The 18,607-nt window shown below is 54.4% G+C and overlaps 3 protein-coding genes across 12 annotated transcripts; 2 read left to right on the top strand and 1 right to left on the bottom strand.

Moving 5' to 3' along the window:
• The first annotated feature begins 87 nt into the window (after positions 1 to 87).
• SLC35A2 (solute carrier family 35 member A2) lies at positions 88 to 9,717 on the top strand. Of its 2 annotated transcripts, none has more exons than XM_045877507.3 (5): positions 88 to 811; positions 2,361 to 2,543; positions 6,228 to 6,379; positions 7,881 to 8,021; positions 9,405 to 9,717. In XM_045877507.3, the coding sequence occupies exons 1-5, from the start codon at positions 721 to 723 to the stop codon at positions 9,513 to 9,515; spliced, it is 678 nt and encodes a 225-aa protein (XP_045733463.1). In that variant the 5' UTR covers positions 88 to 720; the 3' UTR covers positions 9,516 to 9,717. The 2 variants fall into 2 exon arrangements, with proteins under 2 accessions (XP_045733463.1, XP_045733453.1); XM_045877497.3 differs by having other exon boundaries at positions 113 to 811; positions 7,291 to 8,021.
• Positions 9,718 to 9,779: 62 nt separating this feature from the next.
• PQBP1 (polyglutamine binding protein 1) lies at positions 9,780 to 13,896 on the bottom strand. Of its 9 annotated transcripts, none has more exons than XM_045877535.3 (8): positions 13,714 to 13,863; positions 13,411 to 13,448; positions 13,201 to 13,300; positions 11,354 to 11,465; positions 10,970 to 11,082; positions 10,488 to 10,772; positions 10,198 to 10,261; positions 9,780 to 10,002 (listed from the first exon to the last, which is right to left on the bottom strand). In XM_045877535.3, exons 3-8 carry the CDS (start codon positions 13,265 to 13,267, stop codon positions 9,846 to 9,848), a joined length of 798 nt encoding a protein of 265 aa, XP_045733491.1. In that variant the 5' UTR covers positions 13,268 to 13,300; positions 13,411 to 13,448; positions 13,714 to 13,863; the 3' UTR covers positions 9,780 to 9,845. The 9 variants fall into 9 exon arrangements, with proteins under 9 accessions (XP_045733491.1, XP_045733499.1, XP_064430098.1 ...); XM_045877543.3 differs by having other exon boundaries at positions 13,415 to 13,448; XM_064574028.1 differs by having other exon boundaries at positions 13,415 to 13,448; positions 13,783 to 13,836.
• A 25-nt stretch (positions 13,897 to 13,921) lies between these two features.
• TIMM17B (translocase of inner mitochondrial membrane 17B) lies at positions 13,922 to 17,705 on the top strand. The gene is made up of 6 exons (XM_045877571.2): positions 13,922 to 14,072; positions 14,938 to 15,037; positions 16,034 to 16,097; positions 16,920 to 17,048; positions 17,142 to 17,252; positions 17,333 to 17,705. Exons 1-6 carry the CDS (start codon positions 14,047 to 14,049, stop codon positions 17,419 to 17,421), a joined length of 519 nt encoding a protein of 172 aa, XP_045733527.1. The 5' UTR covers positions 13,922 to 14,046; the 3' UTR covers positions 17,422 to 17,705.
• The last annotated feature ends 902 nt before the right edge of the window (positions 17,706 to 18,607 follow it).

Below are 18,607 nucleotides of genomic sequence, written 5' to 3'. Positions count from 1 at the left end.
TGCCCCGCTTTCACAAAGCTAACCTGAAAGCCTCTCATCTGGTGGCTTACCTGGCCCCTTCGTACTCCTTTCCCTCCTCAATAGGGACTCGCTTAACCTCCCTACTCTCAGTCTCACCTCTCCAGCACCTTCTCACTCGTGTGGGCTAACTGCTCCGCTTTCAACAGCTAGATTACCAGCCTGCCCCTCGCCTGCCCCGCCCCCCCCTCCCGTCTCCTTTACCTCCCAGACGCCTGCGGGCTCTCCAGGGGGCGGGGCCTCGCCGGGAGGTGGGGGTAAAGAGGAACTTCAGTCCAATCACGAAGGTACCCAGGAGTTTGGGTGCGGAAAGGGCGGGATCATCTGTAGAAGGTGCCAATGAAGAGCCGAGATAGAAGAGGATCAGCTGAGCCAATTAGACAAGGACACACTATGGGCGGGTGATCTGGAAAGCGGGATCAATGAAGACGAGGGCGGGTCTAGTAACGGGAATGAACCAATGAGGCTCTGTGGAGACAGCAAGAGGCTGAGTCGGCCGCGTGTTGGGTCTCCCCATCCTGACCGAATCTGGAAATCCCAAGGCTGCGGTCTTAGGTTCACTGTCCGGGAGCAGACCGGGAAAGCCGCGGCTCTGGCCAGCCCCTCACTCGCTCCACTCCCACCCCGGAGGCCCGGAAGCGGAAGTGACGGACACGGAAGTGCCCTGCTGTTGCCGAGGGGACGGACCAGGCAGATGCCAACATGGCAGCGGTTGGGTCTGGCGGTTCCACCGCGGCGGCTGGGCCAGGGGCGGTCTCCGCGGGGGCGCTGGAGCCTGGAACCGCGAATGCGGGTGAGACAGGCCGTGGCCGAGCAGACGGCGGCCGGGCGAGGGTCGGGATCGCTTGAGGGGGGTCAGGAAGTTTCCTCCCTCAAGCGAGAGGGAGCATCCCGTATGGACCAACCTATGTGTGTGTGGCGGGGGGTGGGGGAGGGAGGACGGAACGGCCCACTGTGAGTGTGTTGGAAGGCGGGGAAGAGACCATTCTGAGGGTGATGGGGGTCCCCTTCCGCATATGGAGAGTGGAGATCATTCTGAGTCTGGGGGGTTATTGCCTCTGGGGGGAGGCTAAGACCATTCTGAGTGTGTGGGGGGTCCGTCCTTAGAGAAGGGAGAGAGCATTCTGAGGGTGGGAAAGTTCTTCCTTATAGAAGAGAGAGGCTGTTCTGAGGGTGGTGGTTTCTTCCTTATAAAGGAATAGGGGGTATTGTGAATTAGGGTGGGGCGGGTCCTTCCTTACCCGACTTAGAGGGTCCATTTTGAGGGTTAGGATGTCCGTTATAAGGAGATAGGACCGTCCTGGGGGTCCCTTCCTCATGGTGGTAGAGTTCATTGTATGTTGGAGTGGGAGGGTCCTTCCTTACATGGCAGAGAAAAGACGTTCTAAGGGTGCAGGGCCCTTCTTTATAGCGGGGAGAGTTCGTTGTGAGTGTGAGTAGAACAAGGAATGATTCCTTGGCTGGAGGTAGGGAAGGTGCGGTGGTGGGAGGATGACTGGACCATGTGAAGTATAGGGAAATATTTCCTTATGTCCTCGAGGGAAGCAGACCATTCTTGGTGCAGTAACCATTTATTATACGGGGTTCAATCCTAGGGACTGTAGAGGAGTTATTTCTTAAGTTTGTGAAACCATTCTGTGTCAGAGGGACTCTGGTGGTCACAGAAGGTAGGAGTTGGAGAGACCATTCTTAGTGTGAGGGGATGGACTAATACCTTAGATGGGAGAGAGTACGTTCTTTAGGGGGTGGACATGCCTTATATAGTGGTTTCATTCCCTGTATTGAGGTATCATTCTTGACGTAGGACAACCCCTCATTAAATAGAAGCATCATTTCATATAAATCTTCGGTTTGCTCACCCACATAATGGAATCCTTGTAGCTCACTCAGAGATCAGAGCAACATAGGGGTCTGCTGACGTAATCCACATAAATCCTTTACCCCAGTGATAGGTAGATGGTTAGCACTCAATAAATGTTGAGAATGTGGTTGGTATTCTGTCTTGGGGTGAGTTGCTTCACACACACACGGAGGGAGAGAGGGGGCCGAGTGTGTCCCGGCACCTGCTCCAGCCATTTCCTGATACCTCAGTAAGGATTCCGGGTATGGGCTGGACAGGGTGAGGCCCACTTCCTCCTTTGTGGCTCGTCCTGCCTGTTGAGGCAGTAGAAGTAGCTGGGAGTCAGACCCTCCTTGGAGTCAGGACAGGGAGGCAGAGGGAGGAAGTGGCAGTGGCTAGGAGGGTCCTGGTTAAGAAAGGAGTGAGGGGGAAGGTGGTGGTGTGGCTGTGCCCCAGCAGCTTCTGACCCGTTCTTCCGCCTTGCTCATTCCATTTCCCACAGCTCACCGGCGCCTCAAATACATATCCCTAGCCGTGCTGGTGGTCCAGAATGCCTCCCTCATCCTCAGCATCCGCTACGCCCGCACACTGCCTGGGGACCGCTTCTTTGCCACCACTGCTGTGGTCATGGCCGAAGTGCTCAAAGGTCTCACCTGCCTGCTGCTGCTCTTCGCACAGAAGAGGGGTATGAGCCAGCAAGGGAGCATGCACTGGGGGCAGTGACGGGACTGGGCATGGGCGCGTGCGGGCGTGTACACCCAGGCCCACATGGAGGGTTTGCTGGGGGAATAGCACTGTATCACTGTGTCTGCAACCACCTGGGGAGTGTGTAAGTGCAGCTAATCTGCCTGGTCCCTTCAGCTATGAGTAGCCGCAGCCACACTCTTAAACCCCTAATGCCTTGGAAGCTGGCATGTGTGGACTGTAGGAGTGAAATAGTCTGTGCCCATAAGGTAGCAGGTGACCCTTACAGGGTGGTTCATTTATTTCCCTTTAACTTTGCATTATGGATCATTTTAAGCATATACAAACCCGGAGAGAATAACAAAATAATAAAATGTTCGTGTACCCATCACCCAGATTCATCAGTTGTCAACTCATGGCCCCTCTGCCATTAAACAGCATCAGTGATAATCCACTCACTGCCAATCTACATGTCTGCCTACCTACTCACTCCCTGCCTTATTATACTGCAGTGTGTCCCACATGAAGTAAGTAGTGTTTTGAAGTAACCCCGCCCCCCACCTTACTATCTGAAATAAGTATTTTGGTACATTAAAAAAAATAATTGCAATATCTAAAAATCATACATCAAAAAATGAACCATAATTTTTTAAAGTTAATAAAATAATCAAATATCCAGTCAAGTGTTCACACTTATAATGGTTTTTCAAATATCATAAAAGTTTTAAAGAATTTGTTTCAGTCGGGTTTATATAAGGTCAGTGCCTTGCAATTGGTTGATGTCTTCTAGGTCTGTTAACCTCAGGGTTCTCCAGCTCTTTGTGATCTGCAGTTAATTTCTTGAAGAGAGCAGGTCGTTTGTCTTGGAGACTTGGGACAGCCTGGATTTTGCTGGCTGCCTCCTTGTGGTATCATTTAACATGTTCTACCCTCTGTATTTCCTAGAAGTTGGATTTATCTACTAATTTAAACACCTCCCTAAAGGCCTGCTTTAAAACGTTGCCGCCAATTGTTTCTCTATAAAGGCCTTGCCGGGGCGCCCAGGTGGCTCAGTCAGTTAAGCATCTGACTCTTGATTTCAGCTCAAGTCATGAGATCAAGCCCCGCATTGGGCTCTGTGCTCAGCAGTGGGGAGTTGCCTTGAGATTTTCTCCCTTTCCCTCTACCCCTCCCCCTGCTTGTGTGCACGCACACTCTAGTAAGTAAATAAAGCTTTAAAAAAATAAAGGCCTTGCCTGTGTAAAGGATACAGGTGTATGTTCTAGCTCTGCTCTCAGTATTTACACTGAAGAAAACAATCTTGCCCACTCATTAGTGCCAGGGCCCTGGGAGGCAGCAGTTTGGGAACCCACCTGTTCTGTTCTTTCTGTTTTTTTTTAAGTTGAAGTATAGTTGACATACACAGTTAACCCTTGAACAACACGGGTTTGAGCTGTGCAGGCCCACTTAGATGCAGATTTCTTTTTTCTAACAAATATAGTATTGAAAATGTATTTTCCTTATGATTTTCTTTTTTCTAGTTTACTTTAATGTAATAATACAGTATATAATACATATAACATAGAAAATGTTCTATGTTCTCAGTAAGACTTCCAGCCAACAGTAGGCTATTAGGAGTTAAGTTTGGGGGTTCAGGGAATCAAAAATTCTATGCAGATTTTTAACTGTGTGGGGGGTTGGTGCCCCAACTCCTGTGCTGTTCACTGGTCAACTGTAATGTTATCTTAGTTTCAGGTGTACAGCATACTGATTCAACAATTCTCTACATTACACAGTGCTCACCATGATAAGCGCAGTCACCATCTGTCACCATACAAAGCTATTACCATATTATTGGCTGTATTCCCTGTGCTGTACTTTTTTTTTTTTTTTTAAAGATTTTATTTATTTATTTGACAGAGAGAGACACAGCGAGAGAGGGAATACAAGCAGGGGGAATAGGAGAGGGAGAAGCAGGTTTCCCGCGGAGCAGGGAGCCCGACGCGGGGCTCGATCCCAGGACCCTGGGATCATGACCTGAGCCGAAGGCAGACGCTTAACGACTGAGCCACCCAGACGCCCCTCCCTGTGCTGTACTTTTCATCCCTGTGACTTACTTATTTTTATAACTGGAACTTTGTACCTTGTAACCCCCTTCGCCTATTTCGCCCTTCTCCTACTCCCCTCCCCTCCGGCAACTACCAGTTCTCTAGGAGTCTATGAGTCTGTGTCTGTTTTTGTTGTTTGTTTGTTTTGTTTTTTAGATTCCAGGAGTCCGTGAAATCATTTGTCTTTCTTGGTCTAACTTCTTTCACTTGGCATAATGCCCTCAAGGTCCATCATCTGCTCTGTCCTCCCCCCCCCCCCCCGCCCCCCATCTGCTCTGTTCTCAGTTGATTGTGAGACACTTCAGGTGCTCACTGTGGCAGGCCCTGCCCTGGCTATGGAGGTGACTGTGCTAGCTGGGCAGGCTGCATCCTGCCCTCATGGGGCTGATCCTGCCCTTGGGGGGCTGATATTTTAAATGGGGAGAAACAAAGAGCCACAGCCTTAACCGCAGGCCTTCACCTCAGATCTACAATTTCAACCCCTCCCCCATGTTTTTTTTCCCTTAAATCAGTTTTGTGGTAAAACTTGGCCTGCCGCGATGTAGGGCTATTTGTATATCTGTGGTGTTTTTTTTTTTTAATTTTTCTCATTTGGTGTGAACATTTACACAAGTCGCCGCAGAGATACGAATATGTGTGGTTATGGTGCGCAGCCCCCTGTGTGTGGGCATGTTACGTAAAGGATGTGCTCGATCTACCATGTTACTTTTCTGATGCCTGGAAAATGTCCAACACCCAAACCCCTGGGCCCAGAGAATTGGGGCTAGGGGTTCGAGATTGGTAATTACTCCCAGGATTGAGGCCGTGAAGGGCCAGGACGGGGTTTTGCGAACGAGCCCTCAGCACGAGGTCCCTGTGATAACCTTGTGCAGAGTTGTGGGGGTTTTCACAGAGAAGGTGAACTGCAAAAAAGTGCGGTGAGCTTTGCAGAGGCCTTAACTCTCCAGGAGCAGGAGTGTATTGGTGGGAGCAGGTCCCAACCAGACTTGGCTGCTGACTAGTCCAGCTTCCACTCTTCCCTGTGGCGAGGGCGGCTACATCAGTGTATTGGTGGGAGCAGGTCCCAACCAGACTTGGCTGCTGACTAGTCCAGCTTCCACTCTTCCCTGTGGCGAGGGCGGCTACATCAGTGTGTCACTGTCATTGTTTGTCTGGCGGACAGAGTGGGAGATGGCCCCTGCCCTCAGGCAGCTCGAGGGCCAGTAAGGAGCTAGGAGGAGTGTCAAAGTCGAGTTTCAAACGTCCCCTCTGGTCAGCAGCCTTGCATTCATACTCCTAAGGCCTCTACTTCACAAGCTAGTTCATGCTGACGATTTCATTGGATAGACGGGTATTGAGTGCTTGCCCTGAATGTAAGCTGAGTGAATACGGTCTGTGAGCCTCAGCCGCAGAGCTAAGGACGATTTTTTTGTGTCCATGAAACTGGTAGCCAAGAGGACTGCTGGAGATGTGGGGAAACTGAGAGCACAGGCCTCATTCGAGCCCTCAGGAAGTCAGAGCGTGGTGGGGAGACACAGGACCGGGCCCAGTCCTGGCCCTCAGAGGATCTTCAGTGCTAAAGAGGGCTGTCCTCCACCCCACCCCCCAATACACCCCAGGTAACGTGAAACACCTGGCGCTCTTCCTCCACGAGGCTGTCCTGGTGCAGTATGTGGACACGCTCAAGCTCGCGGTGCCCTCTCTCATCTACACCTTGCAGAATAACCTCCAGTATGTTGCCATCTCCAACCTGCCGGCTGCCACTTTCCAGGTGAGCCCCATGCCCACTGTGGCCTCAGAGGGGTCAGCTGGGGTCAGGGAGGTAGGAGGCTGACGAGGGAGGGCTGCAGAGAGCTGGGGCTTTGTGTCACCTTTGAAATGTCCTTGGCTCTCCCTCGACCTCACTTTCTTCATCTGTGAGAATTGGGAATGGGATTGCCTCCTCACCAGGATGCTGGGACGGCTGAAAGAAATAATAATACCCAGGAAGATCCCTTGGTTGGCAATAGGTGGGCCTTTGGCTGTTTGCAGGCAGCCTTGGAAAACGGTTAAAGAGCCTGGATTCTGGGGCCAGGCTCCCTGGGTCCAAATCCCACCTCTGCTACTTCCCAGCTGGGTGATCTCTGGCAAGTCAGTTCACCTCTCTGTACCTTAGTTTCCCCATCTTCCCATCGGATGTTACAATAGCGCCCACTTCATCTGCGCGAGCCCTGAGAGAATAGATTCGTGTGCCGTGCTCACAGCGGACACTGTGTCAATGTTTGCCGACGGTATCATCATGGCTGATTTGCTTGCATCAGCACCTATTTATCAAGGACCCCCCCCCCCGCCCTCGTCAGAGAGCCTGTCACTCGTTCACTCACCTGCTGCATGAGCTGGTTCACAGACAACAGCTATATTTACAGATGGTGATGTCTGGGCCGAGACGGGGCAGGTGCTTTGTTCTTCATCACACAGCCGGAAAATGGGGTTGGGACGCGGGCTTGGGTGTGGCCCGGGACTTCCTTGCGGAGCTGTGGACTTTCTGGGAGGCACCGCAGGGCTGTTTGGCGGCCTGCCAGTCGGTGGCCAAGGGCTGGGTAGCTTTATGGTCACCTGCCCCGCCCTGTCCTTCCAACCGGGCGCATGGGGGAGGGCGGCGGGGAACAGCCCTTAGTGCCTCCCGCCTGCATGCGCATGCAGGTGACGTACCAGCTGAAGATCCTGACCACGGCGCTGTTCTCCGTGCTCATGCTGAACCGCAGCCTCTCCCGGCTGCAGTGGGCCTCCCTGCTGCTCCTCTTCACGGGCGTCGCCATCGTCCAGGCACAGCAAGCTGGCGGCGGGGGCCCTCGGCCACTGGATCAGAACCCGGGGGCAGGCCTAGCTGCCGTCGTGGCCTCATGTCTGTCCTCGGGCTTCGCGGGCGTCTACTTCGAGAAGATCCTCAAGGGCAGCTCGGGCTCCGTGTGGCTGCGCAACCTGCAGCTGGGCCTCTTTGGCACGGCGCTGGGCCTGGTGGGGCTCTGGTGGGCCGAGGGCACCGCTGTGGCCCGCCGCGGCTTCTTTTTCGGGTACACGCCGGCCGTCTGGGGCGTGGTGCTCAACCAGGCCTTTGGCGGGCTGCTGGTGGCTGTTGTCGTTAAGTACGCCGACAACATCCTCAAGGGCTTCGCCACCTCCCTGTCCATCGTGCTGTCCACTGTTGCCTCCGTCCGCCTCTTCGGCTTCCACGTGGACCCGTTGTTCGCCCTGGGTGCTGGGCTGGTCATCGGTGCCGTCTACCTCTACAGTCTGCCCCGAGGTGCCGCCAAAGCCCCTGCCTCCGCCTCCGCCTCGGGGCCCTGCCCTCACCAGCAGCCGCCGGGGCAGCCGCCGCCCCCGAAGCTGTCTTCCCATCGCGGAGACCTCAGCACGGAGCCCTTTCTGCCCAAGTCAGTGCTGGTGAAGTGAGGGCTGGGGGGGGGGGGGGAGCAACAGGGAGGGGGGCTGGGTGGAGGGTGTTGGGCATCTGCAGGGACCTAAGCTGCCACTGCCTGGCTCCTCTGGGATTGGAAGAGTGTTTTCTCCCAGGTCGCAGAGACTTCTGGAGGGGTGTCACCGGAACCCCTCCTGGCAGACTGAGCCCCCCTCCCCTGGAGGGGGCTTTGAGAGCTGCCTCCTCTGCCGCAGTCAACCCCTCTGGGGGCTGGGCTGGCGGTATTGTCATTCAAGGCCTTTCTTTGCCTGCCTGCCTGCCCTCAGCTGGAGGTGTCCTGTCTTCCATGCCTGGGAGAGCCCCTCCCAGCAGTCCCTCCACCTTTGTAAGGACAAATTGGACAAAAATCCTACAGCTCTTTTAGTGACAGACGCCTGTGGGGTTCAGCTTCCTGTAGCTTGAGGCCTTCTGGCCTCCCTCACAACCACAATGGATCGCATTAGCAGCTCCGGTCTTTTTGTGTGTGTGGCCTTGGGGCAGCTTCCCTGACAGGAGACCCTTGGAAATGGGCCTCTTGTGGGCACCCCCCAGGAGAGAGGCAGGGGCGGGAGCTGAGATGTGCATCAGCCCGTTCCAGAGGAGGGGTTGTGCATCAACCCATTCCAGGGGAGGGTGCGGTAGGGGCCATCTGTTTTTTAGTGGTTTGGGAATTTGTGGTATAATCAGATAATTAATGATCTGGGGTGCCGGGGGTGGGGCAGGTGGGAGAGGTCCTTGAGTGGCTTGAATCTCAATGAATCTAAGACACTGTCAGATGCTGGATGCAGGCTTCTTTTCCGAGACATCCCGAGAGGGAAGATAAAGCTGCCAACCACTCTTGATCATGCACTGGCTGGATGAGGCACCCTTACTCTGTGATAGGGTGAGGGTGCCTTAAAATCGCTGAAATGTGGAACCTGCCCCCTGCACTCCCCAAAGCTTATTAACCCCTTAACTGTCTCCCAGAATGTGTGTGTGTGCACGCGCGCGTGTGCATGCGTGCATTTGTGAGTGCGCACACGCATGCGCGGGAGATGCCTGGGCTGTCTTTGCTCTATGTAAATAGGGTCGTTGGATCTTTATTTTTGATTAAGTTGTTCTGATTTTTTTGGTTTGTTTTCTAAGGAACTGTAATGAACAAATGTCAGGAGACCCAATGCCAAATAAAGATGTTGTATTTATTTAGTCCACGTGTAGCTTTCTGACCCAGGGGACTCACTGTCTGCGTGGGCTCTGTTACTAACCCCAGGACTACCAGCCTCACAACTGCCGCCCTCGCTTGCTCAGGACGCCTGCCTGCCAGCCCCCCCCTCCCCCCCAGCTGTCTGTGTTTCTCTCTTCCTCCCCATTCCTACCACAGGTTGCTCACCAAGGTGAAGGGTTCGTAGCTGCTGGGATTGAAGACGCTGGCCTGGCCTCCTTCTCCCCTCTTGCCCTGGCCCAACCAGGACCAAACTCTGATCAGTATTAGGGGTGAGGGGAGGTAGACACTGAACCCCCAACCTGGCCCCCCCACCCCCCCACCCTGCTCCCACACAGGGGAACACAACCAAACTCTGGTAATGAGGGCATGGATAGGACCCATCTCGGCCTCCAGCCCGCGTCGCCCCCATATCCTTGCCACTCCCATACTTTCTTAGGTGAGTTTTTGCAAATAAAATGTGTTTCGTATCTTGCCGGCTTGGGTTGGGAAGCCTCAAAAGCGCATGGGAAGGAAGCACTCAGGCCTCATGGGCACGATCCATCGAAAAGCTTTTATTAAAAACCCCTGGGGGCGGTGGGGGTGGCATGGCGGGGAGGCTCAGTCTTGTTGCTTGGTTCGTGAGGCCTCAGCGTTGGCCCGGAGCACAGCCCCCGGGGACGGGTAGGGGCGCTGCTGGAAGAGGGGCCCCGCTGCTGTCGTGTCTGCGCCCGTCTTGGCCTCATTCCGCTTGGGGAGTCCTGTTGACCATGTGCCCCTGGGGGTGAGACGGAGGTTAGGAAATAGGGGTCAGGGCTTGAGAATATGGGATGTGGTAGGCACTCCCCTCTCTCCCCCCTCCCCTCTACTACAACAACTGACACATGGGGGAAGGAAATAGGAGGAAAGGAATGGTCACCGGCGCAAGGGAGTCACGAGCAAAGAGAAGGGCTTGTGAGGGGTTCTCATTTACCGAGGGGCATCCGAGTATGAGCTGGGGTCCATGGGGTCTAACTCTTCATCCTTCCGGCTTGCCACTGAGGAAGGAGGTGGCAGAGTGAGGTTTTCGGTAGAGGCACGAGGAGCCCCGATCACCAAACTCCCCCATCCCAGGAAGAAATGGAGCGCATGTCTGTGTGGCCCGCAGCACCGTGCCCCAGGCCGCGGATTCAAGCCATCGCGGGAGCAAAGTGAGGGTCTCCCCCACATGGCACGCCCATGGCGCCTCACCTGCCTCAGTCCTGGCCCTGCTGCCCAGCTTACCCTTCTTGCTCTTGGGGTAGGGGGCCAGCTCTTCCCGGCGGTGATGGCGCCGCTCCTTGCTCTCTTCCCGGTCCGACTTGTCGTACCCCCGGTCCCGGTCCCGATCCCTGTCCCGCTCTCTCTCTCTGTCCACTTTGTCATAACCACGCTCTCGGTCTCGGTCCGACTTCTCGTGGCCCCGGTCCGACTTCTCGTGGCCTCGGTCCGACTTCTCGTGGCCCCGGTCTGACTTCTCGTGGCCCCGGTCCGACTTCTCGTGGCCCCGGTCCGACTTCTCCTCAGCATCTGGGGACACAAAAGCCTTGAAGTGACCTTCCTCCTCCCATCTCAGGCCCCCAGCAGCCTCTGCCTTCAACAACCCCCCTTGCCTGGGGTTGGGCCTGCCTGTCTCACCTGCCTCTTCCCCGACCCACTATCATTTATCTGACCCCTCTCTGAGAACTGCAGAACCACTTGAGGTGCCCTCCAATCTGCCGGCTCACCTGCATTACTGGTCCTGAGCTTCTTGGCCGATTTGGTAACGACAGAGTTGGGGTCGTGTGGGGAGAGCCAGGACACGAGGTCTGTGTCCACATTCCAGTAGTAAGGGAGCCCGCTGCGGGGCAGTGGGAGGGAAGGAGGGAGGGGGAGAGAGGAGGGGGGAAGGGGGGGAAGGAGGGAGGGAAGGAGTGTCAGCTAAGATGTCCTCTCCTTATAGCCTCAACTCCTGTCTCCCCAATCTCTACTATACCTGCCCCATGTCAGGACCCCGGAGGGAGGACCCCCAGACCTCTTCCCTATGTTCCCCATTTACCCCAAGGCCAGGGACAGCACAGGAAAGGTGAAGTCAGACGTCAGCTCCCCCCCCCCCAGTTCCCCAGGCTCACCAGGAAGGGTCAAACACCTTGTACCAGCTTGGTGGCAGGCCCTCCAACCGGGTGGCCTCATAGTCCACAGGGTCATCATCGTAGTCCTCAGCAATGATCTCTTCCTCTGGTTCTGGCAGAATAGCAGGGTGGAGGAAAGCAGTAAGGACCAGAGGGATTCTCATCCTATGGTCAGAGCCTGGAGAGACACTCAAATTCACATGGACCACGTGTGTGTGTGGGGGGGGGGGAGTGCATCAGGTCTCACCTACTGTGGCAAATATCACATTCCAAATCCAAGTGTCTGATCATCCGGGGATTTGCCAAAAAATGTACCTAAATCTCTTCTGTTTCTGGGTTTGGATAAGATTTGAGATTTGATACTCTTACCCCGACCTATCTGATTTCAGAATTTAGACAAGGATTCATCAAAACAAGTGTAGCCTCCAGTTCCTGCATTCAGGAAGCATGCAACACCATGCTATCCAAATCTATTTGGATAAAAGGAGTTTGAACAGTAAGGGGTCGTTCTGAAAATACATCCAAATCTATTCAGCTCCCAAGCTTGGCAAATCCGGGGTTTCTGATTCTGTCTATTGAGTAGCAAGTCTGGATGGCAAGGGATATATCCAAACACTGCTCTGAATCCATTCAGGTCCTAGGCCTGACACATAGCAGGCCTGCAGCAGCTGCCAGTTACTATTGGTAAAATAAAAGAGGCGTATGTTGTCAGCTTGGTACATGACCCTCAGTAGGCCTACCACAGATTTCAGCTGTGGATAGAACTAACAATGAAATGTATATGTCAGCAACAGCATACTGCCTGTCACACAATAGGCCCAAAGTAGATGTGAGCTATAATCATCAGTATTGTTAGTAAGATGTATATTCCATCAGCACAGGGCCCAGTACTCAATAGGCTTAAAATAAATTATCGATGATCATTATCAGTATTATTAACCACAAGATCTATGCGTGGCAGAGTAGCTTGTAACAGATGGCATTTATCAATGAGGTGAAAATAAGATGTACTTTCCAGTGCCTCGCACACTGTAGCCCAAAACAGATGCAAAAAAAAAAAAAAAAAAAAAAAGATGCCACTTACTGACAATGAGGTGTAAATATTAGCAGGAGCAGCCCAGTAGGCATAAATGATAGATCCTTTCATTATCTTCTACCATTAGCCATGATGTGTATGCCAAGCACTCAGGCCCAAAATACATGTCAGCTACTGATACGGTGAACAATAAGGTATAGATCACTAGCATCATGCCTGGCACCACAGTCGGTCTAAAATAATGTAATCACGGGCGCCTGGGTGGCTCAGTCGTTAAGTGTCTGCCTTCGGCTCAGGTCATGATCCCAGGGTCCTGGGATTGAGCCCCACATCAGGCTCCCTGTTGGGCGGGAAGCCTACTTCTCCCTCTCCCACTCCCGCTGCTTGTGTTCCTGCTCTCGCTATCTCTCTCTGTCAAATATATAAATAAAATCTTTAAAAAAAAATGTAATCACTAGGGTAAATAACAAAGTATCAGCATCCTGCTACTGTCCAGGGAAGATGTAAGCTGTCTTTACCGTAGGATACTTTGTAATCACTTACAGGGATTGTTCGATGGATTGCACGTGGCATACAATAGGCCCCCCAAAAAAGGCATTAGCTGTCAATATTAAGCACGAAATATGTATTCCCCACCCCCACCCCCGCCCGCAGTAGGAATGGATGTCAGGAAGCCATATTGCTAACAATGTCCGCCACCCCACTGATTGGTGCGCAATAGGCCCATGCTAGGTATCGAGTGGCGGTATCAACAACAAAGTGCCTGCCAAGGCTGGCACATGGTAGGCCCATCTGCTTTTAGCTCGCTCACCGGGCTCCAGATGTTTGAGGATGCCTCTCTTGGCCAAGCGGGTCTGCAGCGCAACAGGCAACGGCATAGTGGATAGCAGACAGACCTAGGGACGGACGGACTGACAGGCACACGCACACACAAAAAACCCAGCTCAAATGAGGATTCAAATCCCGATCCTAAAAATCAAGCGCCTCCTCCCAGCATATACTCATCTGGACCCCCACTTACCCACCTGCACCAACAGCTGGCTGGACGGAACCGACGCGCTAAAAGGTGGAAGATAGGTGCAATGCCACCCAAACTCCCACCGACACACGCCTCGAGACTGGGTGTTCCAGGACCCAGGTCCCCTCCCGGGCCCAGGCTCCGCCCACCGCCGAAGGGGCCAAGCTCAGTTCCCCCGCGCCCAAGAATGGGCTCACCCAACGTCCCCCAAAGACTGCCGGGTGGGAGGAACCAATGCGTTGGGACGGGGGGAGCAGAGTGCAGCACCTCCTCCAGCTGCAAAAAATGCACCCACTCCGACATTACCAATGCAATCACGCGAGTAGTGGAAGGCTGTCAGACCGGCCGCCCCTCCCTTGTCGCAGCTAGGCTCACCAGCACCACACGACTGCCCTCTCCCAAAGCACAGAATGAGGTCCTCCCTCCCCGAGGCTTGAAGGAACTGGGCCGGCGTTCAGGCTGCGGTACAGCTGACGCAAACCTGGGGGGCCAATGAGAGCGTGGCCCTGGCCTGACGAGCGCCAAGCGACCCAATCGCAGGCCTGGAATGGGTGGAGAGCTCGGGCGCCTCTGTGCGTTCACGGCGGGGGCGTGGCCCGGCCGAGGCTTAGCCAGACTGCGCGGCCGGACGCCGGCGCCATGGAGGAGTACGCTCGGGAGCCTTGGTACGGCGATGGGCACAGGCCCCGGGACTGTTGCTGCGGCGCCACGGCCAGCTGTGGGAGGCGGGCGGGGGAGGCGCCGGCCACACCGCGCCACGTCCCAGAGTCGGGAGACCCTTAAACATTTGTGGTCTCCTTCCGTTCCCCTCCGCTTCGTTCCTCTCACTCGGGCTCCGTTAAGAGGGGCCGCAGCCGTGTGCCTGGAGACGGTGAGGTGCCGGACCAACTGCACACAAGTGTCCCCAGACTCCGTTATCTCCTCAGTTCCTTTTTGTTAACGAAAAGAGACACGCTGGTCGAGTCCATTCCAGCCCGGGGGGGGGGGTGGCGGTTGTCGAACGGAAATCCCCACGCGTGGCTTTCCCGAGATCGCTTTAGCGAATGGGGGCGGGGCCTGGGTGAGCCTATTGCGGACGAGCCGGATCCTCCCCCTCCGTCTGCTCTTGGTTTTTCCCAGTTGGGGCGGGTTGAAAAAGAGGGAAGAGGGCGGGGTTTGGTCGGACGTGCTCATTGTCGGAGAGGGGGGTGCGACCCCGTCCTGCTTTAATAACAGTACTAGCAAATTGACGCTTCCACAGCGCTGATCCAAACGTGCCCACTCCGCGTGTATCAGTTGATTGAATCTTTGGTAGTAGGAAAGCAGTTGGCTGATTCCTTGGTTGGCTGCGAGGGGAGGGGCGGACAGGGCCAAGACTAATGTTTTTCCCCTTTTGCACCATTTCTTGCTGAAATGAGGGGGGAAATAATATTATCTGAAGTGCTGCTTCCCATTCGAGTGACTTGCCTTCTCCCAGTTGGAAGGAGTCCATGCAACATGGGAGGGGGAAGAGGGGCTCACTTAACCCCGCCCTCCCCTTCCGGCTTGCAGCCCATGGCGAATTGTGGACGATTGCGGAGGAGCCTTCACTATGGGTGTCATCGGCGGTGGAGTCTTCCAGGCCATCAAGGGCTTCCGCAACGCCCCTGTCGTGAGTCGTGGTCGTCCCTGGGTGGTGCGGGGGTCCTGCCTTGCCCACACGGGATACTTCGCTGAAAACTGCTTGGAGCTGCCATGACTTACTCATTCTGGTGCCTGCTAGCCTACTATGTGCCAGGCCTGGCTCCAGGATCTGTGGTTTGGGAAGAACTGCAAATATGGCCCTGTGTCCCTTGCCCCCACCACCCAACTGGGGCTCCTCTGTGGAAATGCCGTGCTGTCAAAACGATCCCAAATCCTCAATGTATGTGCAAAGCCAGAGAGATTTTCCCCAGAGGCAGATTACCTGGATACAGGGAAGTGACAGGAGTTGAACTGGCAGAAGGAGGACAGCCTTAAAGTTAAGAAAATGCTTTTAATGTAACCTAATCAGTTCTCTCTCTCTGCCCACCCTCTTCCAAGATCTTATCAAACATCGTGGCTTTAAATGCCATCCATTTGCCAAGGTCTCTGCAATTTATATATCTAGTCCTGTCCCTCCCCTCAACTCCTGGAACTCTTTCCTAGATCTTTGCCCAGATTTCCTGTTCCCATCCTCAAGGTCTCAGCACAATCCCCCGCCCCCCTTTAGAGTCCTTTCCTGACCCCTCAGTCATTATCATGTCTCTTGATCCCACTTCCTCCAGGGTGTGTATTGCTGTGTGAAGCTATCTTGTAGATCTGTACCTCTGCTGGGGATCTGTCTCTCCCACTGTAACGTGAACTCTGAGAGAGCAGGGGCTAGGTCTGTCTCAGTCACCATCCCTACATTACAGCATGGTGCCTGGTGCTTAGGTGCTAGTGATCACTGAATGAATGAGAACTTCTCAACCCACGGCTGAGAACGCCCATGTGAGGGTGCTCCCCAGCCTCCGAGTTCTCGGCCCCTGCTCCCCATCTCTACTCCTGATACCCCTGACCTGTCGTGTTCCCTCTCTTAAGAGCTGGAAACCCTGCATGCCAGGGCCCTCATCCCTGTTCTGACTCCCTACCTCCTCACTTTTCCCAGGGAATTCGGCACCGACTGAGAGGTAGTGCCAACGCTGTGAGGATCCGAGCCCCCCAGATTGGAGGTGAGAGGCTTGGAGAGACCTAGGAGCTGGGATGCAGAGTTGGGGGTGGTCGCTCCTGTGGTTCCAGACTGCAAATTGGGGTCCACATTCCAGCCCCAGCTCTGCCTGGGACTTCCAGGACAGTGATGTTTCCCAGTAATTTAATATGGAGGGTCAGGAATGTGGATTCTGGAGCTTAAATCCAGATCCCGGATCTTCCCTGATGCATGACTTTGGGTTCGTGGCTTCACCTCTCCAAACCTCATCGGTAATGTGGGGATGGTGATAGCAATAACCACCTAAATTGTTTTGTAAGTTATGTCATTTACATTTACGTCATTTACAGAGAACTTACTAAGTGCTGGTTGCTCTGCTAAGCACTTTAATAAGAAGAACGAATTTAAGACTTCAGAATCAGTGCCTAGAACGGGTCCTGGCGCACAGCAAGGTCTCAAGAAACACTTTAACTATCCTAGTGTTAATCGGCTTTCATAGCCTGTTTTCGTCTCCCTTAAACCAAGATTGGAATTCCAACTCGGTGTGATGGTTAGGAAGATCAAAGTTGCTCTGTTCAAAGCCGCACCAAGATAAATCTGCTTGTAAACACTTGTCAAACCCCTACAAAGGTGAGGGGAATACCCTTGGCAATTAGAGATCCCTTGACAAAGGAGCAGCCTCGGGCAGACGGGGAATATCCCCTAGGAGTTTACTCTCTGCCTTTGTGTCCGGGTTTTTCTCCCCATTCATTGCCAGAGCCTTCAGGCCTTGGAAGTCCGCAGACACTGAGCTGTGGATTTGGGGGGATTCCTCAGGAACACTGATTCGGCCTCGGTCTCCCTGCAGGTAGCTTCGCGGTGTGGGGGGGCCTGTTCTCCACCATCGACTGCGGCCTGGTGCGCCTGCGGGGCAAAGAAGATCCTTGGAACTCCATCACCAGCGGAGCATTGACCGGGGCCGTGCTGGCGGCCCGCAGTGAGTGCCCCAGCCCCTGGCCCCCAGCCCCAGCCCCTTCTGCCCTGTTCTGCCTGCCCTCACCTCTTTCTCCCTGCCTCTTCACTCTCCCAGGTGGCCCACTGGCCATGGTGGGCTCGGCAATGATGGGGGGTATCCTCCTGGCCCTCATAGAGGGTGTTGGCATCCTCCTTACTCGCTACACTGCCCAGCAGTTCCGCAATGGTGAGTATCTGGCAGACGCTGCTCAGGGAGAGGTGCAAAATGCGTTGCCCCTCACCCTTACCTGATTCTTTCCTCTCCAGCACCCCCGTTCCTGGAGGACCCCAGCCAGCTGCCCCCTAAGGAGGGTACCTCAGCCCCAGGCTATCCCAGCTATCAGCAGTACCACTGAGGAAGTGACTGACTATCATCACCACCGTGGGAGCTCCTCCTCCGTTCCCTCCCCGATGATCTACCTCGAAGGGAGGGCTGGCTCCCAGTTGGCCCTGGGACCCTCCAGAGAGGGCCTCTACTCTGCTCCCTTGTCCCAGGGTGGGGGGTGGGGCACCCCAGCTGCCCTGATGGATGGGTCCCCTTCTCAGGGCACCCCAACCCCAAATTCACATGTAACAAGTTCTCACCCCAGCTCCTTTTCCTCACGCCCTGATGAGTATTTAAAGCCAGTTTTGAAATGCCTGTGTTTGTACTCCTTGAGCCACACGTGTTGGGAGCCCCTCCTTAGGACAAGGGGCAGAGCCCTCTTCAGGGACTCAGAAGCCCTAGAACTTGGAGTCCCATAGAGAGTGGGCTCTAGTAAATGTCTGTGGGATGAATGAGCAGGAGGGGGAATGAATCAAGATGTGAATAGGTACATGAATAAGGGTGTGTGGGGGCCAAGTGATGACTTGTAGGCAGACAAGAACAGGCTTGGCAAAGAAGTGAGTGAACAGAAGGATTACTGGGGTGGGGAAGGGGAGTAGTTCTGCACCTTGCATCCCTGAGCCCTCCCGCCCGTGCCCCCATTGCCAAGGCTAGGAAATCTGATCTCACAGTCAATTCTGGCTCTCTGGATCCCAGTCACCCCATTTGTGAATGTGATCTCCCTCTGCTTCCCCATGGACCTGGGATGGAAGTAGGGGTCAGAAGGATCCAGCTTGCTTTTTTTAAAGATTTTGTTTGACAGACAGCGAGAGAGGGAACACAAGCAGGGGGAGTGGGAGAGGGAGAAGCAGGTTTCCCGCGGAGCAGGGAGCCCCATGCGGGGCTCGATCCCAGGACCCCGGGATCATGACCTGAGCTGAAGGCAGACGCCTAATGACCGAGCCCCCCAGGCACCCCGAAGGATCCAGCTTTCTTGAGGAAGCTGCCCTGTGTCAGTCTCCTGCACCACAGAGCTACTTCTCCACTGATGTTCAGTGTTGCAGTTGTTTAAGAGCAACCATAAAATAACCAGAAAAGAGTTTTCGTATTGGGGTGGGGGCATTATGAGAAAGATTTTTCTGGAGGGACATTGGCCCCAAACGCTGTCTCTTCCATGCAAACCCCTACATGCGTGGGGCCAACACTGTCACCACTGGGGTGCAGATGGCCTCACGGGG

Source organism: Mirounga angustirostris, unplaced genomic scaffold (assembly GCF_029215605.1).
Source record: "Mirounga angustirostris isolate CCGP_5_RB_7025 unplaced genomic scaffold, mMirAng1.0.hap1 SCAF_11, whole genome shotgun sequence".
In the NCBI taxonomy this organism is placed as follows: Eukaryota; Metazoa; Chordata; class Mammalia; order Carnivora; family Phocidae; genus Mirounga; species Mirounga angustirostris.
The sequence above is the reverse complement of the archived record's forward strand: the minus strand, read 5'-3'. Positions and strand labels throughout refer to the sequence as shown.

Coding starts and splice junctions, on each gene's coding strand:
- PQBP1 (XM_045877551.3), bottom strand. CDS start 13,267: ATGCCGTTGCCTGTTGCGCTGCAGACCCGCTTGGCCAAGAGAGGCATC. Junction 11,466..13,200: donor CCTCAAACATCTGGAGCCCG/GTGAGCGAGCTA, acceptor CTATTCTGCCAG/AACCAGAGGAAGAGATCATT. Junction 10,262..10,487: donor CTACCCCAAGAGCAAGAAGG/GTAAGCTGGGCA, acceptor CTCCTTCCTCAG/TGGCAAGCCGGAAGGATGAA.
- TIMM17B (XM_045877571.2), top strand. CDS start 14,047: ATGGAGGAGTACGCTCGGGAGCCTTG. Junction 14,073..14,937: donor GAGTACGCTCGGGAGCCTTG/GTACGGCGATGG, acceptor TCCGGCTTGCAG/CCCATGGCGAATTGTGGACG. Junction 17,049..17,141: donor GGCCGTGCTGGCGGCCCGCA/GTGAGTGCCCCA, acceptor TCACTCTCCCAG/GTGGCCCACTGGCCATGGTG.
- SLC35A2 (XM_045877497.3), top strand. CDS start 721: ATGGCAGCGGTTGGGTCTGGCGGTTCCACCGCGGCGGCTGGGCCAGGG. Junction 2,544..6,227: donor GCTCTTCGCACAGAAGAGGG/GTATGAGCCAGC, acceptor AATACACCCCAG/GTAACGTGAAACACCTGGCG. Junction 6,380..7,290: donor TGCCGGCTGCCACTTTCCAG/GTGAGCCCCATG, acceptor ATGCGCATGCAG/GTGACGTACCAGCTGAAGAT.